Source organism: Chelonoidis abingdonii, chromosome 7 (assembly GCF_003597395.2).
Source record: "Chelonoidis abingdonii isolate Lonesome George chromosome 7, CheloAbing_2.0, whole genome shotgun sequence".
Lineage (NCBI taxonomy): Eukaryota > Metazoa > Chordata > Testudines > Testudinidae > Chelonoidis > Chelonoidis abingdonii.
The window spans coordinates 103752568-103776457 of NC_133775.1; the positions used below are offsets into that span (position 1 = coordinate 103752568).

Consider the following 23890-nt stretch of genomic DNA (forward strand, 5'->3'; position numbering starts at 1 on the left):
CAGCAAAAAAACTTCAGGACCAGACTTCAAAGAGAAACTGCTGAGCTTCAGTTCATCTGCAAATTTGACACCATCAGCTCAGGATTGAACAAAGACTGTGAATGGCTTGCCAACTACAGAACCAGTTTCTCCTCTCTTGGTTTTCACACCTCAGCTGCTAGAACAGGGCCTCATCCTCCCTGATTGAACTAACCTTGTTATCTCTAGCTTGGTTGCTAGCATATATATACCTGCCCCTGGAAATTTCCACTACATGCATCTGACGAAGTGGGTATTCACCCACGAAAGCTTATGCTCCAAAACGTATGTTAGTCTATAAGGTGCCACAGGATTCTCTGCTGCTTTTACAGATCCAGACTAACACGGCTACCCCTCTGATAGTGTATGTAAATTATTCTATGCCCCATTCTGGCTGTAACCCAGTTGTGCTATCCTGTGTGTTTTTAGTTTTGAGAGGAGGCTGGATGAAGTAGTATCTTTTATTGGGCCAATTTCTGTTAGTCACTCGAGGCAGGTTCCTGTTTGTTTTGGTACATTCTCTCTGTTACAGTGCTATACAAGCTGGCACTCTATAAATATTACTGATGGGGCTGGTAGCACTGCCTATAGTTAAGGTTGCCCAGCACATCCCATTATAAGACTCTGTTTTCAGTTGCTTGTAACTCTGCCAAACTTTAACCATTTGGGTTGACATTTCCCATGCCAGGTCTCTGCTTCAGGCTGAAACATTTTGGAGGAGCTTTAGCAAAAATGGTTCATCCATTTTGAAGAACATGGTTGGAGAAAAACAGGGGCTTAAAGTCCATGTTTTAAAAAAAAAATTTACAAATCTCTGAGAAGCCCTAGCACTCCCATCCATGGGAGCAAGGCCTTGAAATTTGGCCCTTATTCTGCTGTCAGAGATGCACTTTTTGCTGTCCCCCTGAAAAACTGCCCAAACTTGATTAATTACAAGCCTTTGAAAAATCACAGTTCACACATGGTCAAAGACTTGTAAGAGTTTGGCAGATAAATTATCCAAAGATTCTATCTCCACCAGAGTATGCTACAGCCAAGCCAGCACAGCTGATCAGTATTTTCCCTCTAGTTGCTCCTCATGGCTACTGTGGTGCCAGACACACATATGGAGAGCCACCATGAGACTGTTTCTCCTGTGCTCTTAATGCCCCCATATTGTCACTCAAGCAGAGGAGGAGGAAGCTGCCTGAATCCAATGCAAAGGGAACAAGTGCCAGCCTTTTTCTTTTTCTTTTTTTTATGTGGGGGGTGAGGGATAGAGACAGCAGGGAGGCTGACTGGCTTAGCAGGATCCATGCTTTGTTCAGTGCACAGCATGAACCTGCTCTGAGGAGGAACCAGGGTTGTGTGCAGTGAAGGAGACCCGTCTGTAGGTCCCTGCCTCATTTGTTGCAGAAGTCACACAGTGTGTAGTGAATGAGGAAGGGACTGCAAGAAGAGAAATGATGCTTTCATAGTTAAGGCAATTGAAAGTATAAATATAAAATGTTACCGTTCGCTATAAAAAAAAATCAGGCATCTCAAATTGGGCCCTGAAATTAGTGGACTCTTTCTTGGTCACAGCTCCCCATTTGTTAAATGAGGATAACAAAACCACCTAGCTTCATAGAGATGTTTTGAGTATAAATTCACAAATCATAGGACTGGACGGGACCTCGAGAGGTCATCTAGTCCCGTCCCCTGCACTCATGGCAGGACTAAATATTATCTAGACCATCCCTGATAGGTCTAACCTGCTCTTAAAAATCTCCAGCGATGGAGAGTCCATAACCTCCCTAGGCAATTTATTCCGGTGCTTAACTACCCTGAGAGTTAAGTTTTTCCTAATGTCCAACTTAAACTGCCCTTTGCTGCAATTTATGTCCATTGCTGCTTGTCCTTTCCTCAGAGGTTAAGGAGAACAATTTTTCTTCCTCCTTCTTGCAACCTTTTATATACTTGCAAATTATATGTCCCCTCTCAGTCATCTTTTCTCCAGATTAAACCAACCCAATTTTTTCTCTTCCCTCATAGGTCATGGTTTCTAGACCTTTAATCATTTTTGTTGCTCTTCTCTAGATCTTCTCCAATTTGTCCACATCTTTCCTGAAATGTGGCACCCAGAATTGTACACAATACTCCAGCTGAGGCCTGATCAGCGCAGAGTAGAGCAGAATTACTTCTCATGTCTTGTTTACAACACTCCTGCTAATATATCTCAGAATATCTGCTTTTTTTGCAATAGTGTTACATTGTTGACTAATATTTAGCTTGTGATTGTGATCCACTATGACCCCCAGGTCCCTTTCTGCAGTACTCCTTCCTAGGCAATCATTTCCCATTTTGTATGTGTGCAACTGACTATTCCTTCTCTGTGAAGCATTCTGATGCCCAGGATCAGATTAACCCATTACTGGGCCATAGGGAAACATGCACTTCTGGGTCCTTACCTTATAACATGAATAGCAGCAAACGACTGTACAATACACTCCCCATGGCCAGGCTGGCAATGCTGTAGATCTACCAGGACCATCTGCTTATCCTCCAGCTGCTTGGGGCACTGCTCACCATGACAGTGGAGCAGCCAGGCCCAATTTAAGTTGAGTAGCATTGCAACCTAGGAAATGGGGTCTCAACGCCGCTCACTCAGATTTGGCCCGGCTGCCCCCTCTATCATGATGGAGAGGTAGCTGGGCCAAACCTGAATCTGTCTACACTACCATGGTAAGTCAACCTACGCTACGCAACTCCAGCTACATGAATAACGTAGCTGGAGTCGATGTACCTTAAGTCGAGTTACTGTGGGGGGTTGACAGGAGATTTTCTCCCGTCGACTTACCTTACTCTTCTCATCGGGGGTAGAGTACAGGGGGTGATTGCAGAGTGATCTGCAGTCGATTTGGCATGTCTTTACTAGACCTCTAAATCGACTGCCAGTGGATCGATCTCAGCGTATCAGTCCCTGCTGTAGTGTAGACCTGCCCTGAGTGGCACTTAGACCCTGTATGCCAGGTTGCAAATTTGACCCCATTTTGGGCTTCCCCATGAATCTGGGCCTAGTTTGCCTATGCATTAATCTGGCTCTGCCAATACTATAGTGATGAGTATTATAGAATGCCTGTGAGGAAACTAATTCTGTATTCACAGCAGAGTTTGAATGGTGTGCAGTAAACAAGGCACAGGACCACACAATGAGGCTAAAACAAAATATTGAATAGCTGCTCATTCAGTGAGCACTATCTGTCCTGTGCACTGAATAAGGTAGGGGTCCTGAGGAAACAATAGTGTGTGATCCAGTAATATAACTGAACTGTATCACAATGCATATGCATAAGAGGGTCAACTTATGGTTGCACAAGCAACTTGATTTCTGGCATTTCTTAGCTCTTGCATGCTTGACTTTGCAACCTTCATGTTTAAATATAAATTTTATCATGTATATACACACACAAATATTAACTGAAGGTTTGTCTAAACACAGAAGCTGCACTAGTTTAACTTCAATAATTTTTAAAAACAATTTAAATTGATGCAAATCCCAACACAGACACTTTTATATCAGTTGAAAAGTGACTACTTTGTTTAATTTGCATTAAGTTACAGGTGCAACTCAGCCAACACGTCAGGTTTAAATCTATTTCAAAGTGCCCATGCACAAAATTGCACCACCTTAATTAAATCCATTTAAAATTACACTTTTAGCTAAACCAATGCAATTTTGGATGTAAACTAGGTCTTAGAGTAACAGTTGCAAAAGTATATTTCCTTTCAATACAAACTTAGATCTAGGAAACTATCCCAACAACTTCAATAAAAATGCATTACTGCTGAAACATAACACCTAAACAAAGCCATTCATTCCTCAACTCCACAGTCAACTTTCTTTTCACTTCTATTGTGCAACCAGACACTATATATGCATCAGGTTCCTAAAAATCTCTCTCAAACACACAAGTTTACCTGCAATCTGAGCAAGATTAATCATATATATCCGAAATCTGTTACCTAAAAACATCTGACATCAGAGTTCAGCATGTGCATTTGAGTGTGATTTTTGAGGAATCTGATCCATGCATTGTGCTATCTGTTGGGAAGGAGTGTGTTGTGATTCATCGGCATGTGTATTTTATTTCAATAGTGGTAATAAGAGCTGCTCTGTGAGCTGAGATGGATCTAGTTGTTGATGATGCCTTAAATGGATTTCCTATTTTTAGATTTGTGTTTAGCTCTGAGCATTTTAGGTGTGGCATAAACAATAATCCTTCTCGCCACTGTGATGTTTGTTATCCCCTAAGTACCACATGTGATGTTGTTTTGTCCACCCTGTCAAGAGCAGGGGTGTTGCTGGCTGGGGAGTGAAGGAGGGAGACTGTCACAGGCAGGCAGTTGCACGCTCCTGGGAATGAGGGGGTCACTGCTGGAAGTCGGGACGTGGCAGGTAGGTACCGCTCCCACATGAATCAGGTGTGGGAGGGGACTTAATGGGGGTGCATGCAACATCCCCATTGAAATAGGAGAGGGAGAAGTAGGCAGCGCCCCCTCTCACACTGGACAATGAAGGGGATTAGTGGGGCTTGGCAGCATCCCCCCACACACTACGTAAGAGAGGGAGGACTAGTGGGAGAGAGCCCCCCTCATCAGGAAGGGTTAATGGGGGTAGGCAGCGCCCTCCCACGCACCCACCGCATGAGGGGGAGTTATTGGAGGGATGGGTTTTCAGTGTCTCCCCGCACACACCCATTGGAACCGAGCCGCGCAGCGCGCGGTTTTTCGCTACAGGCCGTGCTGTGAAATGGCCGTGTGACCGACACTGACAGTGGCTTACTGGGAGGGAGGCGAGGGGCAGGCTTCCCTCACGCGCACCAGCAGCCCCGTCTAAGATGGCGCCTACCCTCTGCTGCAGCTCTCGTTCTCTCTATGCTAACTCGCAACAGTCCCACTGGGTGGTTTCCATAGCCCGTCTCTCAGATCCCTCGTGCTTCTCTTTTGAGCCAATGAGGATCGAGGTGGAGAGGTAGCGAAGGCTCTCGCACCCAATGGGAACGTGCGAGGGGCCTGTCTGAACGTCCAGCCAATTGGAGGCGGAGTTTGTGGCCCTTGCTCCCTGATTGGCTTACATGGGGAGTTAATGATGGACCTCCGTCGCCCAATCAATGGTCTCTATTTGGAGAGTGTGGCGCCGGGGGGGAGCTGTTTCTCTGGCTGCGCTGGAGGGGGTGAGAAGCGAGTGCGGATAACCGGGTGGGGATGGGCTTTGGGGACTTGGTGTGGGGCCGTTCTCGTGACCTCAGTCTGCTTAGGGGCTCTGGGGTCAGGAGGCCGGGGGGGGGAGCAGGCCACGGGGGAAGGCAAACAGGAGGTAATGGGGAAAACATACTGAGGGGGCAGGAGGTAATGGGAGAGCTCCCACAGGGGGCAGAGAGCTGGGGAGCAGAAGATATGGGGGTCCCACTTGGGAGAATGATGTTGGGGGCAGGGGACCATATGGGTTCCACTGGGGGAGGTTAGTGCTGGGCGCAGGGGATATAATGGGGGTCCCACTTGAGAGGAATAGTGGTGGGGGGCAGAAGGCCCTGGAGAGAATCCCCATTGGGAAGGACAAGAGGCAATTGGGTAGTGGAGCAGGGGGTGCAGAAGGCTGTGGAGGGGACCCCTTTCAGGTTAGGCAGAGTGCCAGTTATTTCACTTGGCTGTTTTCTCCTAGGTTTGCTAGACAAGTATTAATTGTGGGAACCCAAGCAACCCTACCACAGGGTTACCCAGGGCATGGGGTTTCTCTTCAGGCCCACTGGAAGATCTTGTCATTAGACGTTCAGGGCAACAAGTTGTTTGCTTGTGTTTACAGCCAGCCCTAACTCTGATGGAGAGATGGTAATAGGATGAAGTTATATTACATGCAAGAATGTTCCACACAATCTGGGCGAAGGATTAGGATGGAGTTGCAGCATGTGTGTTGTTTGTTGCAATGGTTTAGGGCCAGTCCCAGGTTTACAGTGGCACCATGGAGCTGGTCCAATGCTCAAAAGGGGCCCCGGCCTGCTCTGCTTGCACTGTTGTCCAAGACCCTGACAGTCTGCTGGCTCCTTACCACCACCACTTGCTTTTCTTGGCCTGGCTGGCCAAGGGTGCCTCTCTGCCCCAGGCCCCACCCACCGGCTCCTCTCTGCCCCCTGGCCGGACCCCAGCACATCTCTGACTCCGGGCAGTCTCTGCTTCCCACCACCTGTGGGGCCCTACCTGTCTCCCCAGAGCCAAACTGCCTAGGACTGGTGCAGAAGCCTGGCCAGTCTCAGCTAGTTGGGAGGGAAACGGCATGGGAGGACTTAGCTGGGCCTCTCCAGGCAAGTGGGTCCTGAGGGAGCCCAGTCAAGACATACCCTGGCCTGGCTGATTCCATATTCATGAGGGCTGGAGCAATTTCTGGGCCCAGGACCAGCCCTGACTGGGCTGCCAGCTCAGCCCAGCAGACACAGTTACACTCACCAGCCCTGCTGGGAGGTATCTGGGAGGCAAGACATGGGGGAGTGGGTCTCTTGGGGGTTGCTAGGCTGTGAGGGGGTGGGGAAGATCTGTGTGTGGCGCTAGGGAGTGGGAGTTCTGTGGGGTGCTGAGCAGTTGTGAGGGTTTTGGGCAGGAGGGCACTGGGCAGGGATGATGTTGTGCAGGGCACTGTGCATTTGTGGCAGGGTTGTGGGGGGGCGCTGGGCATAGGGTGTCCAGGGAGGCTCTGGCGATAGGGAGATAAGGGTGTTGGGTGAATGGGGGGCTGTATGGCATGGCATGGGCCTGTCCTCAAGGGGAACAGGCACGCTGGCAGCACAGAGCCAGGTGGGCCACTGAGCATCTGGCAACTACAGTTTGTTAATAGTGCCCTTGCACTGGGCTGGGCAGAATGGGGCCACTCCTGCCATGCGTCACCTCATTGCCCCTGGCTGACCCTTCGCTCTGGGGACTGACCTCCCAGCACCATGCTCCATTGTTTCCATGGGGGCCTACAGAAGGTTAATCCAGATTTGCGTAGGGCCTTGAGAATCAAAGAACAGTCCAGAGTACCGTGGAGTCAGCTTGAATCTAGAGACAGTGACAGAAGCACCCTTCAGTCTGGTTGTTATTCATATACCTCATAACTGTACTTCACTACAAAGTGTTTCTTGTTAGAGCCAAATTTTGGCTACATCTCACAGTCCTGCTATTACTTCATCATTTTTATTGTAAATTTGAATCTGATATGTTGATTCTAGAATCTGAAATCACAGTATTCACACATGGCACCTAAATGAACCTCTGGTCACTCAGTCAGTATTCTTCCTATGAATAGATTTTCTTTCTTCTGTGCCTTATGTTTTATGTCTAACATTTAAAAATACAGTGTCACACATTCAGGCCTTGGGAGGCTGAGAGTTGAAAACTATGCCTTGGCACTATCTTTCTCAATGTTGTCTTAAGGACAAACAAGCCTGTATGCTTTCATTGGGTTTTTTTTCCCCCTAAAACTTTTTAGCTGTTAAATGCCACACAATGGAAGAGCGTTCAAACTTGATGAATATGATGAAGCTCAGTATCAAAGTCTTGATCCAGTCAGCCCTGAGCCTCGGTAGGACTCTGGATTCCGACTTTCCTCCTTTGCAACAGTTCTTTGTGGTGATGGAGCACTGTCTAAAGCATGGGCTAAAAGGTGAGCACCATAGTTCGTTCTTAAATGAGTTTGGCTGAAATCATAGGAATGTTGAGGGGCTGTAGAAATCAATTCAGATTTGCCTTAATGTGGTTTCGGATCATATTATAATGTTAATATTTTATCAGCAAAATTCTGTGGAGAAATATTGGGGTACAGCGAAGATCAACTACATAATCTGTTTACATTCTGATATGCTCTGTATCAGGTCTCTGTCATCTCCTGACTGAGCAATGAACTCAGTGTACGTACTGAGGGCCTGTAAGACAGAGTACATTTTAAGGATCTCTTTTTATACGACTTGTGATTGTGGAGTTGAAGGAGGAAGTTTTGTCATTTTCCTGCTTATTAACACCACTGTATTTCTTCCGTTTTAGCCAGGAAGAGTTTTATTGGACAGAATAAGTCCTTTTTTGGTCCTTTGGAGCTGGTGGAGAAACTTTGTCCAGAAGCATCAGATATAGCAACTAGTGTTAAAAATCTGCCAGAGCTGAAGTGAGTTGAAGATGGGTAATATAATAACATGTTGTCTCTTTCTCTCTCATTTGGGGAGATCTCATTCTCTGAGCCAGAGGACATAGTGTATAAATGTAGCACAAAACTCTACATGTCTTTCATGATATCAGTTTTCAACACTTTTGTATCCTCAACTCAACCTTCAAAAGAACCTGTTAGGCTAAAAAACTACATTAAATATTCCTCTCCTGTGCAAGAAGTAACCTTTAAACTATTCAAAAAGAGAGAATTTTTAAATCGTTTTTAGTGTCATTTGTCTGCTTTCTTGCTTTGTTTTCTGAATGATGTAAATGAACTAGTTTCACTTCCAAATTCTTGAGCACCAGCAGAATGCTGCAATGGTTAGGTTACAAACATTACAGAAGAATATTTGTATTTAAAAGGTTTTTTGATTGGAATTTATAAATGACAGGAATTTTTCTTTTAGTCTAAGATATAGTAAAATCTTGTGTTTCATTTGGGCCAAATTTGACCAGATGCTTCCCATTCACTTAAATACTTGATTTGTTTAATAATTTCTCTGTAGATGTATAAACACTTTTATTCTCACTTAATTTTCTTCATGGGTTTTTGTGCTCATTCAATAAAATACTACCTCCAACTTGGTGGTATCTTTATAAGTGCTGAATTACAGAAATACTTTAAAAATTGCTTTTAAAATCTTGATTTATTGCAATTTTGATAATGCATCTGTATTATATTCTAGGACCGCAGTAGGAAGAGGAAGAGCTTGGCTTTATCTTGCACTCATGCAAAAGAAACTGGCAGATTACTTGAGAGTACTATTGGACCACAAACATCTATTAAGGTACCCATACATCCAATTTGTATTATTTTTGATGGTATACCATTTATATATTGAAGAGAGACATGTCTGTGCATGTTGGTTTTGAGATAAATATCCTTTCTTCCTTTCATCTTTAAATTTTTCAGGAAGTAAAAACAATGAATGAAGTTATAGTCTAATTTTTGAAAGTGCTGGACAGTGTTCTCTGAATGTAGATGAGCAGAAAGTGCATGTAGTTTATTAATAAATTGAGCATTTTTTTCAACTTTGGACCTATCAAGGTTGAATTGAACTAAATAAAATATGAATATAAATTCATGGAATGAATAAATTGTGTGAGCTAATGGCTTGAAATAACAGGGAAGGTTGCCATTCAAAACTTGGGGAGAATGTAAAACTGCTGAATGTTTGTAAAAGGATGCCATTATAGTTCTTCAAAATCCTGTTTGGTGATCTGACAGAGAACACACAGTTCTGTGGAATTTCTTTCTACTTTCTAAAGTAGTTTGGAACTCATACAATGAGCTTTGAGATCATACAATGTAGCTGTTGCTCTAAAACCTTGGGATAGTATTGGAAACGTTTGTTCAGCAACCGAGTGCAACATACAACATCCCCTAATATGATTTAGTCTAAATTGATGAAATTAGTTACTTATTACCAGTGCTCTTTTAATCTCTGAGTACTACTGAAACAAAACATACAAAATCTTATTCTAAATATAATGGATAGTTGAGAGTTGAAGAAGTTTATTTGGTATAATCTTTTATCAAGGACAATCTTTCTTTAAACAGAGTGTAATTTTTCTGCTATCTTTGATTTAGATAAAAGGCTTGGTACCTCTCGAGCCCTTGAGTGCTGTTCTCTGATTGTTATAATGTTCATACAAAGCCTTAAATGGCTACAAATGCTAGTGGTTGTGAATTTAAATTTAAAATAAAAAAAATCTAGCAGCAATGGCAGTGAATTTCACAAGCTGGCTGTATGCTTAGCAAACAAATATTTCCTATTCGGGTTCTGCATTTGTTGCTTTTCTGTTTAGAAGTCTATTCTTGTTCTTGTATTACAGTATGTGATAAGGAGAGGATCAGTATACATTATTTTTTATCTAGAGCTACAATACCACTTTATAAAATACTTTTTGTTAAATGGAACTTCTGCTGTTGCTGGAGTTGAAATCATGATGTGTGAGAATTTCCTCTAAATTATCTTTTTTAGTGAATTTTATGAACCTGATGCATTGATGATGGAGGAGGAAGGAGCAGTGATTGTAGGTTTGCTGGTTGGACTGAATGTTCTTGATGCGAACCTTTGCTTGAAAGGAGAAGATTTGGATTCCCAGGTGAAAACTAGATTTTAAAATAAAAAAATAATCTCAAAAGGCTCTTAAGCACATGCATAAGTACTTTGCTGAACTGGGGCTGTAGTTTGCAAACCTGGTTCGCTATGTGGGTTAATGCTGTCTGGTGCATTATGTCACAAGCAGACATTTGAAGACTTTTTATGAGAAATGGAGCACACAGACAATAAATGAAAGCTAATTATTTAAATATATGCTTTTGTGAAAAGTAGTCTGGCATTTTCAATAACAGTACTGTACCTACTGTCCTTGTGTTGCCTTTAATAGACATTACAGTAGTTTGATTTGTTTTTTATTTACAGTCAGCAAATTAATCCAATTTAATATTTAGTTTTTTAAAACAATTACTCTCAGCTTGAGTTCATATCTTGCTTTCAGGCCAAAGAGAAGTTTGTTAGAGTTTAATATGACCTTATGTAAATCCATCTGAATGCTAATTATAGTTGGGTTACTGATACTATTGTATAGGTTGGTGATGCAATAAAAATTAAAAACTCTGATAACTTCATCTGACCAAGGGCTACTGATAAATACAAGACCTATATGGAATTATTACAGAGAAATCAAGAATTAAGTTCATTGGAAATTGTTACAGAGCACAATACTGAAAGTCACAAAACACAACGCATACACTAGAAAACTTACCTCTTATTGAAGATAGTACCAACTGTATATTGAAAATTACGTACTAAACCTTTTCCAGCACAATTTCAGAAAGTGTGATTAAGACTTGCTGGCTGTCATATATCAGTTTGTCATGCTTTCTAAATCACTACTGGAAACTGTTGCCCTACCTATGCAGCACTTAAATACTTTTTCAGTACCTATTCAAGGGAATCATTGCTGTAAGTAATTGTCAGCAATATTCAGTTTCCTGGTGTAAGCAAGGATAGATTCATTATATCCAATGGATTTTGTTCAGTTTTCATTTTGATCTCTTTAAATAAAAAGGTAAACTTCTTTTGCTTCAGAGGATAAGAATTGGATTTCTAAACTTAAACATTACATGGGTAAAAAGTAAATGAAACTTAGATAATGGTAGCAACTACTGCTTGAAAGCCTTTAATTTTCATTGTAACACTGTGTAACTTTTAAAAAATTGTTTTTAACAGGTTGGAGTGATTGATTTTTCCTTGTACCTTAAGGATATACAGAACAGTGATGATAGCAAACAGTATGTATGATGAACTATCTTAATTACTCTTTCTATAGAAAACTCAGAATATTAAACTGTCAAATGTTAGTACTCCCTTGGAGTGCACCAGTGTTGGAGATATCTCTAACTGGATCAGAGTTCATGTCCTGAGCTTGGGCACCTGTGGTCCTTAAACTAGCATGATCTGAGTTTGCAGGGGTTCATTGCATTAAATTCCTTAAAAAGGGAACATCAGATTGAATTGGTGATTTTTTTCATGGGATGGATATATAGGGTGTGGCTTCCCCTGGTCTGTGTGGGTGGGTGAAGGGCATACAAAGGAAGCAGTCTACTACTTTCTGTTTGCAGGGTTACTCTAGCCATGTTGGTCCCAGGTTATAAAAGAGGTACGGTTGGGGAGATATTTTATTGGACCAACTTTTTTTGGTGAAGAAGGCAAGCTTTTGAGCTCCGCAGACCTGAAAAAGAATTCTGTGGAGCTTTAAAGCTTGTTTCTTTCACCAGTAGAAGTTGGTCCAATAAAAGATTTTTACCACTTAATTTGTGGTAAAGCAGCACCATAACTATTGTAATTAAAATATTGGTGGAAGAAATATCTTTCTATGTTTGTATGTTGTTTACTTCACTTTGTATTGTCATTTTCCCCCTGCTCTGCCTGGGTCTTTTCACACAGGTAAACAGAGGAGACACATTTACAAAAAGAGAAAAAGGTCAATATAAAACCATAAAAAGTATCTAAGTGGACTCAGGGCAGGTGCTGCATCTGTAGCCACTTTATTGAAACTGACTAGATTTTAAGCTGACAGTGTCATATAGCAACTGCTATGACTTAGTATCTTTAGAATGAATCCTTCCTTTGTTTTCCCTTTTGCCCCATAGAAATGTCAAATGCAGTTGGTTGCTATGCCCAAAATCTATTTTTACTTCCTGTCACAGGGTCAGTGCTGACTCTCCCACTTTTGTGCCTGCACCCTGTGTTTAGGCTGGTATAATAAAGAGCCTTCTTTTGCTGCATCATCCAAGTGTCCTCCTTTACAGTGCTTGTGCAGTTCCCAGATCCCCCAACAGTTAGTGCCCCACAGACCCTCCCCAGGGTCTCCTGGCCCTTGAGGCTTCCTTGTTGGTAAGGAGACAGATACTGCCCTCCTGTCTCCTCCCAGGCTAGCCTCCTCACTGAGGTTTGCCCAGGGCTTTTATAGCCCTCTCCTGCTCCAGCCCTGCTGTCACTACTTAGCTCAGCATATTCCTCTGAGCCAGCCCTCGTTAGGGCTTGCAGCTGAACTCCCTGCTGAGTACCTGCATCTCTACACCTGGCCTCCTGGCCAGAGAGCAGGCGGCAGCCAGCATTTTGGCAATGCTTTAAAGGGGGTTTTCCCCTGGCCTGCCACACTTCCCTTAATATTTCCTAAGATTAAACTGAAGTTTGCCTCCTTGTCCCTTACAGTTCTAGTTATAATGGTATCATCTGTTACACATGTAGACACCCTACCCGTTTGTTTACTTTTCTGACTTTCTCCAGTATGTCAGGTTAACTGAAATCTCTCATTGTCACAGGGGACCCTTTTAGCATCAGCATCTCTGTTTGCCCTATAGAGCATCCTTACTTGGTCTGTATTTGTGTTTGGTAGCCAACTCCTATCTTTTTTTTAAATTTTGGGTGGCATTCTGTTTCCAAGTTCTTGTGCGAGTTTTATTCTTTTTTTATTTCCCCTCTTCCTTTATCCTTGCTCATGTTTTTTGGCTTATAGTGCTGCTACTTTGCCTCTTCAAACTTCTGTCTTTCATCTGTAGTATGACGTTGTTTATCTTAAGTGGACTGACAAAGTATTTTTAAAGTCTTGTATGAAGATTGTCAACTTGACATTTCTCTTATTCAACAATGTGGGAAGGGCATGGTGATCCCATGTCTAGTACAGATTAACACTTCAAAATGAATACCCTCATTTACATTTCTTAATGTTTAAAAATTAGCGATCCAGGGATTAATGCTGTGCTTGACCAGAAGCATTATGTGGAAGAACTTAACCGTCATCTAAGGTAAGATCTGTTTGTTTGAATGTGCAAACATTCATTTCTCTGTGCCTTGCCTGTAACTTTTCATAGAATTTGCTCACAAATTCATACACTAAATGATGATCCTTTTTCACAATACGTGGATTTCCAAAGGAAGCTAATTTCTCATCAGTTGCGTAATCTTTTCTCCCCCCTTCCCCTTTCTGCTTTGGATACTTAACCATCTGACCAAGTCTCTTTCAGTTTTGTAGTTAACACTCCCCAGTCTCAAAATAAAAGCAATAGAAACTGGCCTAGGAGGCTTGAGAGAATTTTTTCCTGGGAAAATAACTGTAGTATAAGTTGAAGTCTGTTTGTTAAACAAAATATTTTACCTGTAAAGAGGTGATATTATTGGCTTATAAAAGCAGTGAACATAATTCACAACTCCATATGGTGAGATTACTAATTATCTTAAAGTTGATAGAATTTCCTGCAAATATTAGTAATGTTTTAAAAAACATCAGTGTTTTGTTGCAGAGTGCCTTTGATGCCTTTAGCTTCCAATTCTGAGATTGTGCTAGTGTTTTAATCATATCTTACCTTTTCATCCTCCTTAAAAGAAGAGTTAACATTCAAAATACGAATGCAAACTTAATTCAGAAATATAGTCCTCTTCAATTTTAGAAAGTTTCAAGTTACTGATGTGTAATGTTAAGAAAAGAACCTTATTTTGTTTGGTCACTTGTACAAAAAAAACCTAAGTATTTCCTAAAATTTTGTGTTCAGAAAATATAACTACTGTAAAAGTGTGGATTCAAAATTATTTATCATATTCCATTTCTAAATATATCATAGCACTCAATATAATCTTAGCAGTGATTTTAAATTAAAATGCATAGAGGAAGCATCCAAGACTGGATTTGTGTAACTAATGCAACTTTGGTGGAAAGTCGTAGAGAAGTACTAATCATTATGCTATCAACACTCTTCCTAAAAATTTAACTTCATTTTGTATCCAGTGTGTGAGTTCTTGGATGACCAGATGTGTTTTTAAAACATTAACTAGAAAAAGAGGTTAGTGTGCTTTATAGACATATATACTTTTTAGGCATATTTGCTTACCCTATTGTTAAAAATCTATAACCTGCAATAGGTATGTTTTTATTTATAACTTTATTAGAATGTTTAGTACATTTTTTTCGTATTTTAACCTTGACTAAACACTAAAGGAATATTTCAATAGTTTATTTTGTAACTGTGCCTCTTGCGTCAAATATGTTCGTTTTTGTTTTTTAGCATGACTAGCTTACAGTTGTTTAAACAAAACAAATTCTTATCTGATCCAACCACACCTACATCAGTACTTAGTCATGTATCTGCACCCTGTGTTTATGAACAATTTCAGTGACTAAGCAAAATAAGCATTGATGTCAGTCATTCCTAAAATGGAATTAATCTAAATAACGTTGCAGAATATATTCAAGTCTCTTAGCCAGTGTGTTGGCTCTTTCCTGAAAGAGTTCACACAAACAGACCACACCAAACTTAAAGATTTTATTCCAATCTAAAATGGCAGCTGACTTTTTTTACAAAAGAAATCTAATTACTGTTGTTGTTAGAAATAAATTGTACGATAAGTGAGAATACATATAGGAATGTGAACTATCCTCCATGGGTAGGATGGAGAGGAAATCCAGTTGTTTCTCTGCATTTTAACTATGCAGCTCTTCAAAATCAGCTGAGAAGTGTTAAACTTTTGTGACTAAACCAAGGATTACAAACTAACCTTGGGATTCTGTCAGCGGTTGAACTCTGACAAATAGTTCTGTTATCAGACTTATTTTCAGGCAGGGCAATAGTCCTTGATCCAGGAAGTCTATGGGAGAAAGTGGAATGGTACTACTCATGCTTTTAAAGCTAGTCTGCTTTTAAGTGCTTTGCTGGATCGGCGCCACAGAGGATAGCCCTAAATTCATTTTCTGGGTACATAACCTCTACCACTGGGATGATGAATGTAACTGGTTCCCACTGGAGATCTCTAACATAATTAAAAGTTAATTATTTGTTTTCTGTTGAAACTTGTAGTAATCCATCTTTAGATAATGAGATTACCCTTATATCAATATTGGTCTATTCAGAGTGTGTACTTTTTCTGCTTGGTATTCCATTATCGACTGATTACTATGGATAAATCTGTGACTGTAGCCTCAGTTACTAAGTTACGTAGTACTAGTTTTATTTAGTTCTTTAATGGTGTTGATCTTGTGTTACCAGATCATTTGGATTTTTGACATAATATTGTATGTGATGCCATTTGTATGGGTTGTGAACTGGAAAAGTACCAAAGCAGATATTATAATGTACTAATGTAAGGCATAAGAGGTCTTAAATATTTAAAATAGCAGAAAAGGCAGTTGGAAAACAACTTAGGTTTTGTAGGGCTTTTATGATTCTTTACAAACTCAAACCCAATCCTGGACCATGTTCCTGGCACCTTTTCATAGCTGTAGATACATAAAGGAGCTGGAATCCAGGTAGATCTGCAGCAGAGCATTCAAGGCCACCATCACTCAGAGCACATATTTCAGAAGGGGACCTCAGAAATGAAGGCAGTATGCTAATTCTAAAGACATATGTTTTTGGAAAAATCAGTTAAGATAATTTTTTTCTTTTCACTCTCCCGCACCTTGTGAAAGAAGTAGTTGGCTCACCTAGGGGTTCTATACCAGCTTGAATTTTTTCTGCTAGTTGCTGTTTCTAGGCGACTGTTACAAAAATATAATTGTGAAGATTAATGAAAGCTGAACATATCATTCTTTTTATTTAAAGCCAAATGTAAATCTTTTGCCACAGTTGCACAGTTGGTGATCTCCAGAGCAAGATAGATTGTTTAGAAAAGACCAATTTGAAACTCCAGGAAGAGGTTTGTGGCTAATTTTATCTTTTTAAAATACAAATGTGTTATACAGTCAACTGAAAGAGTTTAATTGTTATATCCTGAAAAAGGAATGGGGAATTTAGCTATTTTATTTCAGTTGGGCTAGGATTTCACCCCAAATCTGGAGTGAGTTTCATGCTTGTGAAATGTGGGGACTAATAGGATTGGCTTGAGTCGGAACACCGTGAAAGCTTTTCCACATACAATACCATGGTGATAAATGTGGTATAAAGCCCTAGAAAGTTTTGGTTGTTAGATGTGATGTTGGCAGAAGAATCCCAGTTATACCGGTGATTTCAAGATGTCTACAGACTGATCTGTCTGATCAAGTGTTTTTTTTCTAAAGTGTGTTTTTCCTAAACAAAATAAATCCAAACTTGCCTAATGAGGCATTAAATACCTCATCACACTTCCTCCTTAAAATGTTTGCCTCCTTAATTATGTCAACAGGACGTACATCTATCCCCAGCACATGCTCACATTTCCCATCTTAGGGCTTGGCTACACTCAAAACTCCAAAGCGCTCCTGCAGCAGCGCTTTGAAGTGTGAGTGTGGTCGCAGCACCAGTGCTGGGAGAGAGCTCTCCCAGCGCTGCAGGTATTCGACCTCCCCATGGGGATTAGCTTGCAGTGCTGGGAGCCGTGCTCCCAGCGCTGGGGCACTGTTTACGCTGGCGCTTTGCAGCGTTGTAACTTGCTGCGCTCAGGGGTGTGTTTTTTTTCACACCCCTGAGCGAGAAAGTTGCAGTGCTGTAAAGCACCAGTGTAGCCAAGGCCTAAAAGAGAGAGGAAAGACTAAAGCAAAAAATGAAACTGTGAATAGGAAAAAAAGTTTGTAAGGAGGAGTCACATTTCAGCTTCCCAGCAAAAAAAAAAAAAAAAAAAAAAATTGCAAATAAGAATAGGATGCCCATCCTACTATAGTACTCCACCTATACAGATTATTTTAGATTATCTGAGTGGATTTTACACTTCTCCCGACATTCTGTAAAGTCCAGCCTCTACCCCTGCTGTAGATGTCACTTCGTGACAACACTGTCATCCACTCAAAGCATGTTGGATCTAACCTTCAGTTATATCTCATTTCTGAGCATCCTAAAGACAATTATGTTGACAAAACACATGATAGTCCCAACCTTGCACAACCCAAAGCTATCTATGATAAAACAATGCAGCTCACATATGACCTGTGCCAGAATTCGAACTGGTATTTCAAGGTGAGAGGCAAATGTGTAACTCACCAAATTAAATAGCCCCATAATTAATATTTTAAAGAGTAGCCGTGACTATTTTTTTACTTTGCTGCATTATGAAACATATGGCTAAAATAAGTCTTAGTACCATATTCTAACTGGTGTGCTTAAATCTCATTCAGATGCTACGTGCTTGTCTGTGTTTAATCACTATAGTCTTATTTTTTTCTCCAACCAGCTTGCAGCAGCAGTGGATCGTATTGGTTCACTTCAGGAAGAACAGCAACAGTTAAAACATCAAAATGAATTAATTCGTGAGCGGAGTGAAAAAAGTGTAGAGGTTAGACATCCAGTTCAAGAATATGGGAAATATTGAAGATAGGCTGTCCTCTGATCCATTAGCTTCAGTATTATAGAACAATTTGAATGCTAACCTTGTTTGTATCTAGATATGGGTATTGAACATGTTCTTTCTGTTTAAAATTTGCTTCTCATATAATACACATTTAAAAAAAATAAAATGAGTATCATATGTACAATATAATGAAACCATGTCTGTTCAGATATAGGTTGCAAACGTTTTTTTAAGAAGGGGGTGAAGTATCTTCAAAAGCACTGGACATTGAAAAACCTCAGTAGTAATATTTATTAAAATGAATTGTCAAAAATATGACTCTCTGATTAGATGTAAGGTCAATTCTGTGCAGTCACAGGAAATAATTTTATATTAAAAGAATGGATAGAAATATATTATTTTATGTCCTATAACCAAATTATAAACAAACTTCAAAAACAACTTTTTCTAATGTTTCATGTAGGTAACAATACAGGATACAAAAGTAGAACTGGATACCTATAAACAGTCACGGCAAGGTTTGGATGAAATGTACAGTGATGTCTGGAAGCAGTTGAAAGAGGAAAAAAAAATTAGGATGGTGAGGATACTACATGGCAGTGGGTGAAATGAAAGATTGTGTTTTTTTGTCTTTATTTTTAGTGCTATAACATAAGCATGTAATACGAAAATGCTGTGGATTGCTTGAATCCAGGCTCCTTGCTGCACAGTGCATTTTCAAGCATCTTTCTCACAATAGCTTAAACAGATGGACAGCAACAGTTCATAAAGAAAACAAAACAGAGCTCATGGAAGTTAAGAATGAAATCCTCCTCTTGTTTGCTAGACTGTTGAAATGAATACTGTATTTTTAACTTTTTTTTTTTTAAATTGTCAACTCAAAAAAGCAACTTTGTGTTCTTTGCAGTCATGCATTGTTGTGACTTACAACAGTCAACTCTCAGGGGGAGCATTCTCTCAGCAGTTATGGACTGCCTGGATTAAGAGCCTTTTGCTTCATTTCAGACTTTCAGCTCCTGTAGCCAGTCCCTACCTGAAAAGAAATTCCCAGAATGGAGAAGACTGACTTAGACATTCAGTTCTACCATCTAGAGCAGGACTGCAAATAAAATAAAATAGCAGAATCCTGAGAGTTAGAATATACTGTGTGCTGTTCTCCTTCTTACCATTCTTACTAACTTACTCATATTGTGTTATTTGGGCTGTTTGTCTCATTACATATAAAATAACATTATTCCTTAGACATAATACGCAGACAAGGGTTATGTAGGTTTAGCATGTCAGAAATTTCTTACACATGATCCATGTCCTATATAGCAATAACTAGGAAATCTCCTTCTAAGGAACTAGAGAAAGAATTGGAGCTGCAGATTGGAATGAAAACAGAAATGGAAATTGCCATGAAACTTCTGGAAAAAGATACTCATGAAAAACAGGACACTTTGGTTGCTCTTCGCCAACAGCTGGAAGAAGTTAAAGCTATTAATTTGCAGATGTTTCACAAATCCCAGGTAAATATATCAGATTTGTAGATGGAGAGAAGTAAAAATGTCTTGCTACTTGGTAATCATACACGTGTTCTTTGTTGCAAGTATACAGTTATCTTTGTTGCAAACTCTCATGTATGTTGTATCAATGTGTGTTGGATAGTCTTACTATTCAATAACCCTGTGAGAAGTCCTTCCATAACACCTATCTTTAACCTTTCCTTTCACAGCTTTCTCTTACCAGATGTCATGAGTCTTTATTGTAGGTTATGTAGACGTTGTTGTAAATTATTATATAAATTCCCTTTTGGAATACCATTTCATACCCTCAAGGGAATGCACTAAAAAAATCAGTCAGTTTCTTGTTGTACAGGGGGAGAATAAGGTTCCAGGAGTCTTAATTATTGGTCCTCTGTTCAAACCAGTACACTAAAGTTCAGTTCCTTGGAGCAGATGAGGCTATAAGATCAGACTGATGATGGAAGTTACTTGCATTCTGCAGGGTGGAAAAATAGAATTCCCCCTAGGTTCTGTTTCCTACTCTCTCACTGACTTCCTATGTGACATTAGGTAAGTCATATACTTCCTGTTTCCTCAAAATGGATATAATACTGATCTACCTCAGGAGTATTATGAAGATTCCTTGATGTCTGTAAAGCAATTGAAAACATTAAGATGAAAGGTACTATAGAAGTGTAAGTTAGCCAACAAAAACTTACAGGCGCAAATGAATATTTGCGCACACAGTCTAATAACAGTAAGCTTTATTTCCACTAGTGAGGTACTTTTTAGTTTGTTCATCTGTTGATTTAATTTTTAATTGTACCTGGGCTTTCGCCACCCTGTCTCTCTTCATATACTCCTACTTCCAATGCTACATTTGCATCTTCCTCTTCTGGTCTGACATTTGCCCTGTCTTAGCTTTTACATATACATCTTCACTTCCTCTTTCTTTAAGCATCATCACTGATCTTTTTAACTTACCCTCCATGTTCATCCAGCCTGATCACTTAATTTCCTCTGAGTGTTTATTTCTAAAAAGAAGCTTTTGATAGTGCTGAATTTTTACTTACTTGGAAGCAGATGCTGGTCTTTTATCTTATTTTGAAATACTATGGTCCAATTAATAGCTCTTATTCCTTTTCTCATCCTGCCCAAGTAGCCCTTTAAAAATTGTGTGGTGCTTGTGTTTTTTTTCCACTTCTCCCTTAGCACAGATTTGAGAGATGGTATGCAGCTGTAGGCTTCCAAAGGAGAAACGGGGGTGTTCCTCTTTCACTTTTTAGCTGCTTCAGTGCTATTCCAGCTGGTGATATAACTAAAATCAAATACTGACTCAAGACCCTTGAATCAGTCCTATCCTTTCCTTTTTCTTAGGTCTTTTTTTTTTTTTTTTCAAGGTATGCCAACAGTAGTTATATATTGCTTTAATTCTCCTTATCTCCTAATATATCCCTTTAACTACTGTCCTCTTCTTTTCCTCGCAACCTCTGATGTTCTCAATCCTCCATTATCTCCTCTGCCTTAAGTTGCCTGATCTCAAGAACCTCTCCTTTGCCAGCTTCCTGACCTTTGCTGTCCCATTACTCCCTCTAGTACACTGCTACCCCGATATAATGTGGTCCGATATAACATTAATTCAGATATAATGCAGTAAAGCAGCACTCCGCGGGGGCGGGGCAGCACACCCCAGTGGATCAAAGCAAGTTCGATATAACGCAGTTTCACCTATAACACGGTAAGATTTTTTGGCTCCCGAGGACAGCATTATATCGGGGTAGAAGTGTACATCAAAAGAGAGAACACCATTTAATACATCTTGCCGTTTTCAGTTTTTTCTTCTTACTGCATCAGATTCTTCAAAATATCATTGATTTTCTTTCTCGAGCACTGAACTTTGGCTCTAAACCTTATTTTTTTGGTTATACTTTGGAATATTAAAGAATTTTATGTAAAATTATCTGCTTAAATTTCTTCTTACAGAATTCAGAGAGCTCACTGCAACAGAAAAAAGAAACAATATCCTCCTTTGAAGGAAAAACAAATCAGATGATGTCTACTATGAAACAAATGGAAGAGAGGTGATATTTACAAACTCTTAAAAAGCTGATGCTGGAAAAACAATATTGCATGAACTTCTAATATTCTTATATATTATAGATGCCTCGGTAGTCCCTGAATACTTAAGACTTGGTTGAGCTTTTCAATTAAAACAGGACTAAGATCCCTCCATTTCACACTTCAAGTGGCTGAATTTAGTCTCCACATTTACCACAGTTAATGTTTATGTGATCCTTTGAATTTTCAGTTCTGCCAATTTCATAAAATACTTGGTAACTCTTTTCTAGACAACACTATTAAAATCACCCTGTCTTGAAGTGTAGCCATCAATGTATGGCTTTCTTTTGCCTTCAGATAGACACACCTTGAACTCCAAACTTCAGGCACTTCCACATGATCACCATATACTGGAAATATAAATACCTGTATATAGAAATATAAAACTTTAATCAGTTACTGTCCTTATTTGGTGTAACCATACATTAAGAGAAGCTGTGACAGGTCGGAAACTATCCACTGGATACATCTGTTCTCATAGGCTGCCTCCCTGACCCAGCTTCACAGCCTCCCTCCCTAGCTCCAGTCTTTGCAACGATCCCCAGACAGTCTGTGACAGGGCCACAATGGAGGCAGCACTGAATGAGACCATTCTGATGGACCTGAGCAGGGGGCAGGGAAACTACATGATTGGAACAAGTGTAATGGGGGTTCCCTGTGGCTGCCCCAACACAGATCCACTTTTCCTCATGTTGCAGAGCACTGACTGCTAAATTTTGCCTCTCCACTCCCTCCCTCCACGCCCCCTCCAACCCTGCACAGCCTCCAAGTATCCACACTACACCCTCATCTCCTGTACAGGTCCAGGCTCGCCCTCTGACCTCCCCTTGTGCACATTTTCTGCCCCCTCTACTCTCATACATATAGATCTGGCCCACACCACAATTACTGCATGTGTAAATGGATTCTCTGTATACTGAGTTAAGGCATACATCCTATGTGGCTGACTTAGGGCTTCCACAGAAACTGTTGCTTTTTAAATGTCCTATTGCTGTGCATTCAGATTCTCAGTTGTACCACTGTAGAAAAATAGGTGCAATAGAATTTTTTTAAAGGACAGAGTTGTGCGTACTTAAGTAATATTTTTGTGCATTGACTATAATAAATGCATTCCATGCCTTATTTTGCTTTAGGTTGCAGCATGCAGAACAGGCTAGGCAGGTGGCAGAAGGAAAAAATAACAAGATGAAGCAAGAGTTGGGTGGCAGAATTGAGACGCTGCAGCAACAACTCTCCCAGATGGACAATCAATGGTACTTTTTTTTTTACTTCTATAATACTTAATATAAAGATAAAAAAAAAAAATTTTTGTTTTGTTTTTAAGATTTGTGTTTCTTCTCTATTAGTGTTAAAGAGTGATAGATAACCAGTTTTTTATGGATGGTAAATTATTTGCAGTTGTTAACTTTATGTACACAAGTAAGATGGTGAGTGGGTGCTTTATTAATGAAAGAAAAACTTGCATGCTTTGCCCTTTAATAAGAAGGCTATGCACGATTACCTTATTTAGCATCAGGGTGTGTGCTAGGTCCTCTGCAGACATAATATTAGACCCAAAAGGCTTACAGTCTTAATAGAAAACATTCAGACAAGTGAAAGGATTCAGTGTGACATGTTGATTTATGGGACACTGTGTTGCTCCTCCCCAGGACACATCCTGTTCTCAAACCTGGTCTGATTCACTTTTACAGTCAGTGCTCAAATAGAGAAACAATCTCTTGCTGCATTAAAAGGGTCTGGAATTTAATACCAAATGCATCTCCCACTGTGCTGCTGATTCTTATCAAAGTCTTTCCAGGATTTCACTGATGGGGCTATGTACATGTGCATGTGCTCTCAATTGTAATGTTTTGTATGTTCAGTTATTTATACATAAGCAGTCATACACACCTAACTGAATAAAAACTCCACAACCCCTGAAACCCACTGTCTTGGCTGCTCCTTCCTTGCTGTGACCAAAGGAAAAGATTGTTTTTAATATAATTATTGATCTCTGCACTGCTAAAACAGGTCTCTTCACTTTCCCAGGGCAATGTTTCCAGTTTTGCCCTGGATTGCACAAGTGCTCCTGTCCTTCCTTTTTCCTAAAACTCTTTATAAAAACATCTGTTACAACCAAAGCTATTTTTAACAGCTCGATTCTGGAGAAGGAGTTAAAATCTGAAAAAGAACAGAGACAAACTTTGCAACGAGAGCTGCATCAGGAGAAGGATAATACTAGTCTGCTAAAAACAGAACTGCAACAAATGGAAGGGTTGAAAAAGGTAAGCATGTTGGGAGCATGGTGAGTGGTTAGTGTGGAAAGTCAACAGA

At 40.2% G+C, this 23890-nt stretch overlaps 1 protein-coding gene and 1 long non-coding RNA gene across 3 annotated transcripts in view; one reads left to right on the plus strand and one right to left on the minus strand.

Annotated features, from left to right (window-relative positions):
* Positions 1-23890, plus strand: part of RUFY1 (RUN and FYVE domain containing 1) — a 34830-nt gene that overhangs the window by 6508 nt on the left and 4432 nt on the right. Inside the window, exons 1-14 of one of the 2 annotated variants that reach the window (XM_032772281.2) lie at positions 4322-4435; positions 7499-7672; positions 8050-8167; positions 8895-8996; positions 10194-10317; positions 11448-11509; positions 13463-13528; positions 16340-16409; positions 17856-17957; positions 18436-18552; positions 19316-19483; positions 21443-21540; positions 22711-22830; positions 23712-23841. In XM_032772281.2, the coding sequence (XP_032628172.1) occupies positions 7516-7672; positions 8050-8167; positions 8895-8996; positions 10194-10317; positions 11448-11509; positions 13463-13528; positions 16340-16409; positions 17856-17957; positions 18436-18552; positions 19316-19483; positions 21443-21540; positions 22711-22830; positions 23712-23841 (1434 nt within the window). In that variant the 5' untranslated portion in view covers positions 4322-4435; positions 7499-7515. Of the gene's footprint in view, positions 1-4321; positions 4436-7498; positions 7673-8049; positions 8168-8894; positions 8997-10193; positions 10318-11447; positions 11510-13462; positions 13529-16339; positions 16410-17855; positions 17958-18435; positions 18553-19315; positions 19484-21442; positions 21541-22710; positions 22831-23711; positions 23842-23890 lie in introns of those variants that run through there. The other variant, XM_032772280.2, reaches the window with a different exon arrangement.
* Positions 13880-15473, minus strand: LOC142047130 (uncharacterized). Its single transcript, XR_012656316.1, has 2 exons — positions 14659-15473; positions 13880-14470 (listed from the first exon to the last, which is right to left on the minus strand). It is a non-coding gene; the product is annotated as an uncharacterized LOC142047130 (long non-coding RNA).